Raw genomic sequence first — 13,879 nt, 5'->3', positions numbered from 1 at the left:
TAAAACTAGACACCTAGGGGGATCCAGGATGGGGTGACTTGTGGGGCTCTCACCAGGTTCTGTTACCCAGAATCATTATCAAACCTCAAAATGTGGCAAAAAAAAACACTTTTCCTCACATTTCGGTGCTGCAAAGTTTGGGAATCTGAGGAGAGCCACAGACTTCCTCCTACCCAGCATTCCCCCACATATCCTGATAAAAATGGTACCTCACTTGTGTGGGTAGGCCTAGTACCCACAACAAGAAATGCCCCAAAACACTACGTGGACACATCAAAATGATCAAATACAAAACTACCTGTTTTTCCTGGTGGCAACTAAGTTTTTGGTCCTGGGCTCAGCAGCCATCTAAGGAAACCTACCAAACCCAGACATTTCTGAAAACTAGACACCTGAGGGAGTCCAGGGAGGTGTGACTGTTTTCTTACCCAGAATCCTCAGCAAACCTCAAATTTAGCTAAAACATCACATTTTCCCCACATTTCTGTGAGGGATCACTGAACCGGCACAAATTTCCTTCCACCCAATGTTCCCCTCAGCCTCCTAATAAAAATTATACCACACTTGTGTAGGTGGGCCAAGTGCCTGTGACAGGGAAAAGCCAAAAACATAATGAAATTGAGCGGAAACCAAAGCGGGTCCAAAAGGGCAGTTTGGAAAAAAAGCATTTTAGGGGGAATTTTTATCGGTATAGATGTGACATTGCTGGGTGGTAGAAATGTTGTGGATTTCTGCAGATTCTGGAAGGTTCCATCACAAAAATGTGGGGAAAATGTGTGATTTCAAACGAAGTTGGAGGTGTGCAGGGCATTGTGGGTAAGAAAATGGTGCAGGTGCATGTGAAGCACACCACCCCGGACACACCCAGATGTTTAGTTTTCAGATGTGTCTAGGTTGCGTAGATTTTTCTACATGGAAGCGTCCCAAAGTCCAAAAAGTGCAGCCCTCACCATTCCAAGTGGGACGATTTTGAGAGTTAGCCAAGCTCTCGTGGCCCAAATGTAAAACCAAAACCCAAAACAATCAAATGTCCACTTGCTTGCCGTTGGGATAAGATCTTTTAGTGCGCGGGGAGCTGTAAGACTATTTCCCCCTTCAGTTGGGGTGGGGGCATAACCATGCCCACACTGGTTGGTAGCCACAACCTCACAATTCTTTTTTTAATTCTCTGGCATCTAGTAGGCTTTCTGCTCCCCGGGGAGTGGATTGGGGGTAATTGCCCCATCTGCCCACTGGTGGGCATAACAACTTTCTCCTCATTTATTTGGGGCAGGGGTATGGTTATACCCCCCACCCTTTTTTTTTAAACAAATTCTTCCCTGGTGTCTGGAGAGCTTTCTGCCCGCCTTGGGGGCAGATGGGCCTTACAAAAATAGGCCGATCTGCCCCCTAGGGGGGCAGAAATGGCCAGCAGCAATGTGCCCCCATGGGGAGGGATCCTTGCCCAAGGGGCTGCCCCCATACAAAACACACACCAATCCCTGGTGCCTTAGTGGTTTCTGCCTCCCCTGAGGGCTGATTGCACAGTAGAAATAGGCCTATCTGCCCCCGATGGCCTAAAATAAATTTTCCCCCCAGGGGAGCGACCCTTGCCTGAGGGGTCGCTCCCCATTTGTAAAAAATAAAAAAATCCCTGGTGCCTGGTGGTTTCTGACCCCAAGGGGGGCAGATCGGCCTAATTAAAATAGGCAGATCTGCCATCAAGGGGGGCAGAAATGGCCTAAAATAAATTTGCCCCACAGGGAAGCGACCCTTGCCTAAGGGGTCGCTCCCCTTGCGTGAAATATGCACAACAACAAAAATCCCTGCTATCTAGTGGTTTCTGCCCCCCTTGGGGGCAGATTGGTCTGAGAAAAATAGGCCGATCTGCCCTCAAAGTGTGCAGAAATGACCTAAGATAAAATTGCCCCCTAGGGGAGCGACCCTTGCCTAAGGGGTAGCCCCCTAGCTGTAAAAAAATAAAAAAAATCCCTGGTGCCTAGTGGTTTCTAATTAAAATAGGCCGATCTGCCCCAAAGGGGGCAGAAAGGGGCTAAAATAAATTTGCCCCCCAGAGGAGCGACTCTTGCCTAAGGGGTCCCTCCCCTTTCGTGAAATTGTCGTGAAAACAAAATCCCTGGTGTCTAGTGGTTTCTGCCATCCTTGGGGGCAGATTGGCCTAATGAAAATAGACTGATCTGACACCAAGGGGGTACAAATGGCCTAAAATGCATGTGCCCACCAGGGGGGCGACCCTTGCCTAAGGGGTCTCTCCCCACCTGTAAAAGATTTTTTTTAATTATCCCTGGTGCCTATTGGCTTCTGCCCCCCCAGGGGCAGACTGGCCACATTAAAATAGGCTGGGCAGAAAAGGGGGGAGAAAAAAGGGGGCAGAAAAGTTCCATTAAAAAAACACCCCCCTTGGGAAGCAGACCTTGCCCAAGGGGCTATGAAATCGGGCTGAAGGTATGCTCAGAAAGACATCAAAGGAAAGGAAAAGCCTTACCTTTCCTTTGATGCCTCTCTGCTTGCCCCGATCAGAAAAGAAATGCTTTCATTTCTCTTTCGATGCGATGGGGGCGACCTCTGATGAGGTCAACGCGTGAACACACGCTGATGTCATCAGATGTCACTTGGGGGGTTGGGGGTGGAAGGGGAAGCGATTCCCCTTCCATTCCTGCCCAGGGGAGGGGGGTGGGACACCCTCAGGGGGAGCGCTAGCGCTTCCCCGAGGGCCGCTACCAGGACTTAACGGTTATGTCCGTGGCGCCCCAGCACTGCACCACGGGACATAACCATTACATCCGTGGCATTGAAGGGGTTGAAGTGGGAGCCAAAAATACAATTTCCCACATGTATCTGGGCTGTGGGATGCAAAAGAAAAATTTGCAAGTTGTATCAGCAATGCGTAGTTGCTCTCATTAAACGCAGTGTGCACATGAGTGTCTGCAGCAGTACGGGAAACATCCTTTACCCCGCAATCTGTACAGCGACATGCCTTTACAACGCATGACTGCAATGTTACCACGCATTTTTTTACCACACAAGTAGTTACAACGACGTGCCTTAGGGGGCGCATTGTTGCACTGGTGTTGGATTTTTAAGTCTAACACCTTCCCTACTGTTGCATAGACTGGAGTTGGAATAGTAATTTATACTATTCTAAAGTCCAGCGCCCCTTAAGGCAAGTCGTTGTAATGACTTACGTGGTAAAGTAATGCGTGGTAACGTCACAGTCGTGGTAGTGACTGCGTTGTAAAGGCATGCGGGTAAATGCATGCGGGGTTCCATCATGCAGCCCAGCAGTACACAAGCATTTTTCTAAAGTGTGACCGACAATGTCTTGTTCGCTTGCTAGCAGGGGCTAGGCTAACCTGCCTATCGCCTTCCCCAGCTACACCATTGACTTGCAAATTCTCGGAAGAAAAGAGCTTGTACAGTGGAAAACATCTGTCTAATAGGACAATGGATGCTAGAAATGCAAAATGCAAGCTGCTTTACTTGTGTCCCTTGTGACATCACATAGGTCGCCATTACTCAGAGCTGCGTGGTCCAAACAACCAGCAGTAGTAAGACGCCTATGGTGGGCACAGCATCTTCAATATGGACGCCTCAAGGTAAGTAAACCAATGGAATCCATGCCCTGAAAGCCCTACAAGCCTCTGTACTATTGTCAAAGATTTAAGAATTGTGGCCGAAAGAAATAGAAACTATTGTTGTGCGACATTTGGTGCTCCCTCTCAATGACTGAAATGCAAAACAAAAATATGTATTTTCCTTTTTGCTACAATTTTGCCATTTCACGTGTACAAATAATCTTTGTGATCCCACTGATGTAGAATTTTATGCTTTCTAAAAGTATTGCTTCATGATTGCTTTTCCAATATATAGGTGGAAATCATCAACTATGTACTGGTTTTAAGAATTGAGAAAGTCACTGTGTGGTAGTCAAGTGTGTCATCTGGACACGGATGATTCATTAAAACTGTGCGTAACAAATCTACGGTGCACATTTGCTGGGGCACGGCTATGTCATGTCACTGCACCGTGTAGAAGTTCTGCGCATTCTCTCATGATGCATTCCCATTTCTGTAAACTCTTCCAGACCTGCCAACTTTGGAGTAATTTGCACCCTGTGAGTGTGGAGCAAAAGGATAGTGCTTCGGGCACAGAGAGAGGCAGGGGCTTTGGACCCCAGCATTGCCCACCCGGTCACACCTACTATACTCCCCTCAGTTCTCCTACCCCTGAAAAAAAAAAACTCCTCTGACAAGCCTTAAAGCCCTAAATGGACTCCTGCGGTGCAGAGGCTCCACATAGGAGCTAAAAAACAATTGAGTGCAATAGCTTCCAGTTCACCGTGTGATAGTCGCTCTGTAGTAGCGAGCCATGTGATGAATGCTGAAACCATGTGTCCCACAGAGGAACATGTGAGTTGGCCGATCTGATCATGGTTGTTCACTGTCAAGTAGGAAGTACTCTGTGTGCATGCGTGAAATCGGTTATTTGGTTGTTTGTTTGTAAAATTGTAACCAAGCGCACTAGCCGTGTCATATTGCACAAATAAGTCCCCGAGTGAAGTCACTAGCCATGGCAATAGGTTGGTAGGCGTTCATGTATAATGTCCTGCATGATGGTAGAAATGAGCAGGATATCCTACATTGTCTTGCTCCACAGTGGACTCCGGCAACTGTGTCTTATATCTTTTGATTCCCTTCCTAGGGTACACGTGCTTATATCTGCATTCTGCCCTTGTGTAACAAGTGCTGATGCTCTCATTCTGAAGTACATGCGTGCTCCTGCGCATCAAACAATGGTCACGAGTAATGAGTTTATGAGACTATGAAGATTGATATGACCATTCCTTTCCTTGAAGAGTAGCCTGAAAAATGAGTCATCATAACTCCATCAACTCATGTATTCTCATTTCAACTTATTAAGTAAAAATTTCTTGAAACACTCCAAACAAACTACAAATTGAAGCTGTTCACCCATAAATACAACCTACATAATTTGATTTCGTGAACCGCTGTTTATAGCCTTCATGTTGGCTAGACAGGACATTGCCTAATCTATGGACCAATATCCAACGACGCCAAAAAAAACATAAACTTGATTTTGTTCTAACCTGATTCCAGAAAATATTTTCATTTCCATATCTCCTATACTGATCAACCTCTACTATACTCTTGATGGTTGGCAGTGAATAAGACACCTCAAGATATTCCATAGAACCATGTTTAGAAGCTCGTTCTCCCCAGTGTAGAGAACATGTACACAAATCATGAATGCTTATCCCCCTCTGCATCTTTGGGAACCTAAGAAAATCTGCAAAAAAGAATGATCCTCAAGTAAGCAAACATCATTCAAAATCATTAACACTAAGAAGAAAACAAGACTCTACGATGAGATACTGAACTCCATAAAATATTATAAAGAAACATTTGTAACTTCAGGGGGCAAAACACTTCTCTGTTGGACAGTGTTGGTGATTCAAACACCATGTTTTAAATTAAAGTGTATATGGTTAGAAAATAGTACGGTTCTTTTACAAGATCATTGAGGAACTCATTCATTCAAGTCCTCAACGTCACTGTTATCAACAAAACACTAAGGAGACCCAGGCGATCTTTGTGTATTTCTTGGCTGTGGATGACTGGCATTCTCAACTCTCAGGACCACATCTCTGTGTTTTCAGTCATTTATATATTTTAAAATCCTTTTACCTTTCTGAATTAATAGTTTTCTCGTCAAAACCTGGATTCGTTCATGCTCCCACTAGCCTTTCTAACTAATCAAACCCAAATTCTTGATTGGATCAAAACAAAGGTCCTGGAAGTCATTTTCAAACATTGGTTTTATTCCTATGAACTTCATCTTCTTAATCCGCCATATGGGGAGATTTCCCTAGCCTTCCAGATGTTACCCTGACATGTTACTGACTGTGCCCAGCACAAGTAGTGATTCAGTCACTGGATGACCTGTCAATGTCTAAACCAACTCCACTGGCTTTTTATAGAGAGGTGACTAATTCTTGCTACAGTCTGTCAGTGGTTAGTTTGACTTGTTCTAGAGTTTGCTCCAAGTCAGCCCATCTTTTGGGAATGGCCTAGATGGATGACTACAGTGCTACCAATTTGACCAATGTCAGGAGTGACACTTTCAGCCTGTCTTGGTATTTTAGCCAGAATCACTCTGCCGTCTGGGATTTGTAGTTTATTTTTATTTTTATCATACACTTGTGCTTTATAGTGAAATGAATGACACTTGTCTTGGGGCCTCTAAGAAAATATGTGAATGACTGCTCTCCGTCTGTGCCAAACTTTCAAAGGTCTGACAAACAGTAACCAGGAAAATATATGGATTACTGAAATGTTACACACTAAGCATTGCCTTTCCCTGCCTGGAATGGTTTAATTCTCTCTCAGCATGTGAATAATAAACACACATAGAAGTAGTTGGATCTAGGTCTCTGGCAGCTGGTTGTCACACATACCTCTACAGGATTTTAAGACATTCAAAGGCACATGTTGCCGAGCAAATTAATTTACTGAACCACTTGAGTGATTAAGGAGGTAAACCTTCAATGAACCTTTTCCACATTACAAAAAAGTAAGGAGCTATTTCAAAGCCTGCAAACAAAAACAGTGCAGTGTACTTTAGATGGCCAACCTTTGCTAGTAGGCATTGATAATGCAGGGTGTTGGATACAGGATGCAACACGTGCCAGTGTTAGGGAGCTGAAAGCCACCTTCGATGATCAGTACTTGACATTTCACATTGAAATAACCCAAACTACCTGCAAGAGAACATTTCACAATATGATCCCTAAATTACAGGTAGATGATCAGAGGCCAGCTCTATACCAATAACATTCATAAGACTCTGCACTTACAAATATGCCAGTTTCGCATAATGATGTGGATCTCTTATAGACCAGTCACAGAAAGGTATAGGGCCTGATTCACAAAGGTAAGCTTACCCTTTTGTTTAAGTGTACTCCTTTTTGCTATTCCCAAAGGATTCTGACTTCTTATGTGTGGAGTTCTCCACCTGACTCCATAGACAGCGCAGTCGTAAAATTATTGAATCATTTGTTTGTGAATAGTGAAAAAGAGTAAACTTACGCAAAAGTGTAAGTTTACCTTTGTGAACTGGGCCTACAGACTGTCAAAGGTCTGACCCTACATACATGTCCCTTTAAGCAATTTAGTTCTACAATCCGGTCAAATTCACTTCCCACACATTTTAGGAATGAACTATGTTACTATTTAACTAGTGTAGTCCTAGTGTTTGTATGAGCTAATGACTGATAGTGTAATTAGGTGTAGATTGAACATTTTGTTGAGATTTAGTTATCTGAGGTCAATATTTAGGCAGTCTATGATTTGAAAACTGTTTGTCATATTTGGAGTTTGCCCGTCACATTTAGATATCTAGCAGAATCTGTTTCTTCACCTGCTCATCTGGAGGCACTCTGGCTTTGCTGAGCAGCCACTATGTTTCATGTACCCACACAGCAAAGTTTTTTGCTTTTAAAAGACAAATTCCCATAGTAGGAGCTTGTTATGAAAACAAAGGAACACTATTGTCCCTGACAATCTGGGAGATTTCTCCCAATGTGTGGGGATCATTTTTCATTTTTCCTCTTCAGGACTGCCAGGTTTTTCCTAGCAGTCACAAACATGAAAAACAGAACGTCAGAACATCCACTGTGAAAAGGGTATATGGTCTGAGGTACTCAGTCATGACGCCATCAGTCTAAGGTTTCTTCTGGTGGAGCCCGAAGAGGGTCAGTTGGTTAAAACATAGTAATTCATCCGATTCTAAATAGAACAAGAGGGTTTAGGCACTCCTCCACATTTACCACAGAGTAGCTTTCCTGCCAAATACTAAACAAAGTCCTATGTTTTTTTAAATATAATTTTGTAATGCAATGTAGATTTACATAGCGCAGCTTATCACCCATGAGGGTCTCAAGGCACTGTCCATGGGCAGATTAAGTGATTTGCCCAGAATCACAGGACGTTGCGCAGACACCAAGGATTGAACTTGGATCGCTAGCTTCCAAGGCGGTCGCTCTGACCGCCGCGCTACATCCTGTCCCTAATTTTGCAGTCTATAGCTTCACGTTCCAGTCATGAACGCTCTCATCCAATTACACCTTGGCTTTGGGAATTGAGTTTTGCTTTTATCTCCAGAAATGCCACTCAAGAACTTGCAGCTGGTACAGAATGAGCTGTCCAACTCTCAGTCAAGACCCCAATGTTCTCCTCCAGCCATAGAAAGCGGTGTCACCTTCAAGTTGATGGTTATATTTATAAAAGTTTTGTCTCAGCTCTTTTCTAAGTTCATTGCAGCTGAATTCCACTAGTGTTCATCAATGTGTCTCCTAAACTTGGCAGAGCTTTGGCTATTGTTCTACGGTCACAATATCCAAATTTCGGTGACAGAGCGTTCATGGTTGCTTTTGCCAAAACCTGGAAATCTCTTCCTGTCTTTATCCATGCAGACTTTAGGTTAGCAAATTGGTGAAATCTCACTTGTTCAGCTTGCAATAATTCAGGTCTATAGTTCTATATGTAGTAACATTAGACCACAGACTATGTTACTTTTCATGGTGACTTGACATTCGTCTTGTCAGTTTTTTTAGGATTTCCAACTAATCTCCTCCTTATTAACATCATTTTCTCATGTGATCAAATTCCACAAAGGCCAGAAGGCAAAAGAGCTAATGGATAAGATGCAAACATCAAATGTATGGTTTTGCTTTAGTAAAAGCAGCCCAAGTTCTTTCAGAGAGTCATTTCCGTTGGGTTCAAACCAGTGTTTAATTCATAGTAGGGTAAGTGTCGGTGCACAAAGTTTTACTCAGAAGCCCGTGGCTAGTTTTATCTAAGATCTGAGTGCTGCATAAGAAGGCTGCATAGTCTTGATTGCAACCCGTGCCTCTTTCATCCACCCCCAGACACCCATTGCCACTTTATCTCAGTCCTTTGTGTTCTTTTTCATTCCTGATTTCCCCTTTTGTAATTGTTTTATCGTCTTTGTCTTCCTCTTTCTTTCCTACTTTTTTTTTTTTTTTTTCTCTTGCTCTGGATCAAAGTTTGATGAGGAAAAATATGTGCTGGACCCCAGAAATTAATGTGGGTGAGCAGCACCTGCAATCACTGGGTTAAATTGAGCCCAGGTTCAGACAATCTATTCTGGTGGCTGTTGATGCACTGAGAAATAACATTCTCAGGAGAAGCCAAACAAGCAATGATTAAAAGTCTACTGGAGTAGAACTGAGCCGCTGCTAATGGGTATTCTAAATGACTGTTCGTATTACAGATCTCATTCGTCTCAGTTTCTCCTTTCAGTGGTTGCCCACAGTGGTAGATCATTAGTTCCTTAATGATGTGTTAAGTGTGTTCTGTTCGAGTTTGTAAACCAAGACTGGAAAACCTCCCAGTCCTCAGGAGCCATCTGCTTTAAAGGCAGTTTTCTGAAAACAAGATTGAAAATGCATCATGCCAGGAATGGCCGAGAAAAGACTACAGTGTGCCTAGTGTTCCCTTGAAGGGTATTTGCTGCGCTGAAACACAACTTTGCCATGATCAATAGGTCAATGCACATCCTCATATCTAGATAGTTCTTGCAGAAACAAGGCACAGTTCAGTATTATTGGCACTAACTGGTTCTTTGAGTGGCAAATTTTACTCTGGCAAAAACACACATTACAACATCTTTCAAATATCCTTTAATTCTAGGTTGACAGTTCCTATTAAGACAGGCAAGGGTTGAGTCAAATTGATGATTAGGTTACATGCTGCCCTTGTACTGCTCATGTTAGTGAACGTGTCATTCCCATATTTGGGTCTGACCGGGGGCGGTTCCTCTGCAATGGCGAAGGAGCGTTGCCCCACTTGCTGAGCCAGCAGCTGAAAAATAAAATGATATTTCATTATCGTTTTATTTTTCAGCTTCTGGCTCAGCCAACATGTTCCGGGGGTAAGGCGGGCTGTGGGAGGCAGGAGAGGGGAGGGAGACTGGGGTGCACCAAAGTGCGCATTTGTGTGTTTGGCCGGCCGTCTTAGGCTGGCCAAACAGACATGCGCACTTAGGTGTCTCCAACCCAGCGGTGTTGCACAGCCGGGTTGGAGAAACTGCACAGACTCCCATTCAGTGTCTGAGTGTCAGACCAAGCTGCACAGACCAATCCTGCTCTCATGCTAGATATAGCATGAGAGCAGCACCAGAATTGCATGGGGAGCCTGTGTTGGTGTCCCAGGGAATGCTGGGACACCATCAGGAGAGCAGAGGAGTGAGGGGGCAGTGGCATGGCATCGGGAATGGTACGTTTTTTTATTTTTTTTATTATAAAGTATTTGCCAAGTGCCTCCACCCCCGCCCCCCTTTGAGATTTGCGGCACCCGCCGCTGGGCCTGACACCAGGGAGTGAGGTTCTAATGCAGTAAATTAGAAATGAATCTGAGCTAGGTTGATAAAAGCACTGTCTGGTGTTCAAGGCTCAAAAGTCACAATTGTCTACTTTTTACATGATGGTCCATCTTAGTTGGTCTGTTGTGAGTTAAATGTTGCCAAAATTCAAGGCTTTCGGTTTCAGTGTTGGACTAACAAAGGGCTGTGATGTTCTCAACAGGCTGGCCTGATTTCCCCTGACTATCCAGAGCAGCTGTTGATTGCTCTGGAGCCTGAGGCTGCCTCCATCTACTGCAGGAAGTTGAGGCTCCATCAATTGATTGACCTGAGCTGTGGCCCCCTGACCAATGGTTTCTCCCCGGATCGATCCATTGACTCCAGCTTCCGACAGGGTAAGCATTGCTGTCTGCACTAGTTCCATACTCATCCGTTTAATTGTGTATGTTGCACCTCTGCTGCTCTCTCAAAGATTATTCAAATCTACATTATCATCAGGATTAATTCAAAAGGAGCTTAGAGATATATTCAAAATTATAGTATTTTATGTCATGTAATTGGTATTTGTGTGCTACACTTGTCATTAGTATGTCTGCATCTCACACTTGTAAAACATTTTATTTATAACTCGTGTCGTGGATATCGAAAGATATCGGAAAAAGACATCTCACCCACATTTTTCGTGGCATGCTTCATCAGTGATGTCCTTTTTGCATCCCAGTAGGTAAGTGCCGCTGGGATGGGCCCACCTTGTTAAGAGAGCACTGTATAAGTAACAACTGGATATTTGCAGGGATCCAGGTATCATAGATATGCCTAAGAGTAAACCCAAGGATATCTTCTTTATATGTGGACACCCGGGGTATGGTTAAAAAGAAGGAGTGCTTAATGTCTGTCGAAATTAATGTTTTGCACATCAACTATCTGCTGACAGTTGTGGCTGTTCTCAATGCCCTATGAGTGGTCAGGTCAGTGGCCTCATCAGGGCTTTGTAGATTGCTACCTACTTCATATTCAGTCAAGCATTGATCTGGAGTAGCGGCCTAAGGCTCTCATATCGGTGATACTCGTGGGTAACGATAAACTGCTATGGAAATTGACTTTGCCAATGTTTTCCTCTACCCAACGGGAGAGAACTAGATGTGAGGAAGCCTCTAATTAAATTGTCGTGAGGAATTTCAGGTATCTTTTCATAAAAGTGACTTAGGGCAATATGTACACATTTTAGGGATTGTGACTTCCCAATTGCGATTCTTTCCGAATTGCAACTAGAAAATCGAAATTCCTAATGTATGAAACCCATTGAGATCCATTTAGCGATTCCTAGTGCGGGTCGCAATTGACCTACTTCATAAATATTAATGAGGTAGGTCACAATTTGTGACCCATTATGAATCACTGCCATAACAGGGATGGTGGCCTGCTGAGGTCAGCAGCCCACCATGTCTGCGATTGTTTTTTAATAAAACAATCTTTTTTTTAAATCTGTCCTTTTTCCTTAAAGGAAAACAGGATGTGTTAAAAAAAGGAAATTAGTTTTTAAGAGTAGGTAGTGGTATATAATTCGGTCACAAAACATTCATACATACCACTGCGATTCGGTATTTGGAAGGGATGACTTAAACACGCGCCTTCCAAATGCCATATCACTAAACGCAACTTGCGATTCGGTAACATGTTACTGTATTGCAATTTGTGCTCTGTACTTAGGTAAAATCATTTTTGCTGTCAGAAACAGTCTGATTATGCGAATGCGGCCATTACAAACCGCAACAATGCTTTTGTACGTATGGCCCTAATTCTTAACCACAGTAAGGTCACGGTCCTTAAAAACAGGACAACGTTTGGGTTAAAAGCCCTAACTCAGTTAACTTAAGTCTAGCAGCTAGTTCCATCAAAGTCAGAAGTGTGTGCGTGTTTGAAGTGTGTAGTCCCCACCTTTATCCTCTATTGAAATCATGTATCGTGGGTGGTAGATAGGAAGAATGTGAATCTGCTGCTGCAATCTCCTGTGAAAGAGTAGAGGCAAACACTAGTTGCTGTGCACATCATGGCTTGAGGAAGCAGCTACACCTGGCTCCGCAGGAACCTTCACGTCTGCCAGACCAAGATGCCACAGTGCCAACAGAACATTTCTTCCAAGCAGGGCTTTTCCTTATTCTGAAACCTAATATATTCTGGCTCTAACTGAAATCTCTGTCCAGCAGCTTATGCAACTTCTACACAACACAGTCTTCCCTATAAAGCCTTTTCTCCTATGAGTATTTCACATGCAGACACTGCTGTCTTTCCTGTCTCGTTGTGTCGTGGGTGCTGTATTCCAGATTAGCAGTGATTTTAGCCATATTAGCGCATAATGAGTCCAAACATACAGTCGGTGTGGTTGTCGTTGACAGCCCCGTTCAATTAATGGAAGTCAGTCCCACCCACCTGTGCCAGACCAAAGACCTCCTTACCTTCAGGAAACTTCTCAAGACCTGGCTGTTCGAGCAGTAGCAGCACCCCCGTTCCCCCTCCCCTCTTCAGCACCTTGAGACACTCGCGGGTGAGAAGTGGACTTTACAAATTCCTGATTGATTGATTGAGTATCCTCATTTTAAGAAGGGGTGTGGACCCTGTGATGTCACAGATTTAATTTTCAGGAATAGATGTGTCCAAATATGTCCCGGTGCTGGGCCGGTCAAATGTTTGTGAGGAGGTAAAAGTACACAGTGCCACTGAAACTGAACAACCACAAAAGAACTAAACGCTCATGTACCTTGCCACCTTTCTGTCATCTTATTCTGGCATTCTCTAAAGTGCCCATGCTGCTTCTAGGCACATTATAATGCTCTGAAGAAGCTACACGCGGATTCTAAAAGCATCCCGCTAAGTCCAAATGTATTGTGGTGCTGGATCTTCTTTGGGAATCCTGTTTTCTGATTCTGGATCTGGTTAGGGTAGTGCCAGGTTATAGTTATGCATGTTCTTGAATAGGTCCAGGGAAAGTGTGACCTTTTGAAGTTTTTGACTTTTCTTAGATGCTACATGGGTACAAATAGTATGGTGATAAGACTTTGGTATTTGGAGCCTTTGAGAAGCATTAGCAGAAGAATTGGTTGGCGGGTAACTAACCAGTTTTATGTGTTTGACCAGCCAACATTGTGCAGTGATGTTAGGGACCTTAAGGGAATGAGGCAGAAGGTCAGGGCACTTGTAGTGGGTGCAACTTATGACCATGGATAATCATGGGATTGTGGCCTCTGCTCATTTGTAGTAGGAAGCAATGTTTCTTTAGCCCCTACCGAATTTAAGGACATCTAGTCCTTGTCTCAGATGTTCTGGGAGGTGTTGCACAGTAATGAACCATTAGCAAGCAAGGATCTGCCTCTGGTTGTTTTAAATCTGCCTAAGCTGGTCGCAAGCTGGTTTGAAGTACTGCTGAGCTGCTCAGACTGAAGGTGTGTGGTTGGCTGCAAGACCTTAGACATCTATTCTG

General features: G+C 43.8%; 1 protein-coding gene across 2 annotated transcripts in view; it reads left to right on the top strand.

The window, feature by feature from the left end:
* The window catches only part of HSPA12B (heat shock protein family A (Hsp70) member 12B), a 222,207-nt gene that overhangs the window by 138,561 nt on the left and 69,767 nt on the right, over positions 1–13,879 (top strand). For both annotated transcript variants that reach the window (XM_069205226.1, XM_069205221.1), the window contains exon 8: positions 10,625–10,796. In XM_069205226.1, the coding sequence (XP_069061327.1) occupies positions 10,625–10,796 (172 nt within the window). The remainder of the gene's footprint in view (positions 1–10,624; positions 10,797–13,879) is intronic.

This window comes from Pleurodeles waltl, chromosome 1_2, assembly GCF_031143425.1.
Source record: "Pleurodeles waltl isolate 20211129_DDA chromosome 1_2, aPleWal1.hap1.20221129, whole genome shotgun sequence".
Taxonomy (NCBI): Eukaryota; Metazoa; Chordata; class Amphibia; order Caudata; family Salamandridae; genus Pleurodeles; species Pleurodeles waltl.
Note: the sequence above shows the minus strand (reverse complement) of the source record. Positions and strands in the feature narration are given on the sequence as shown.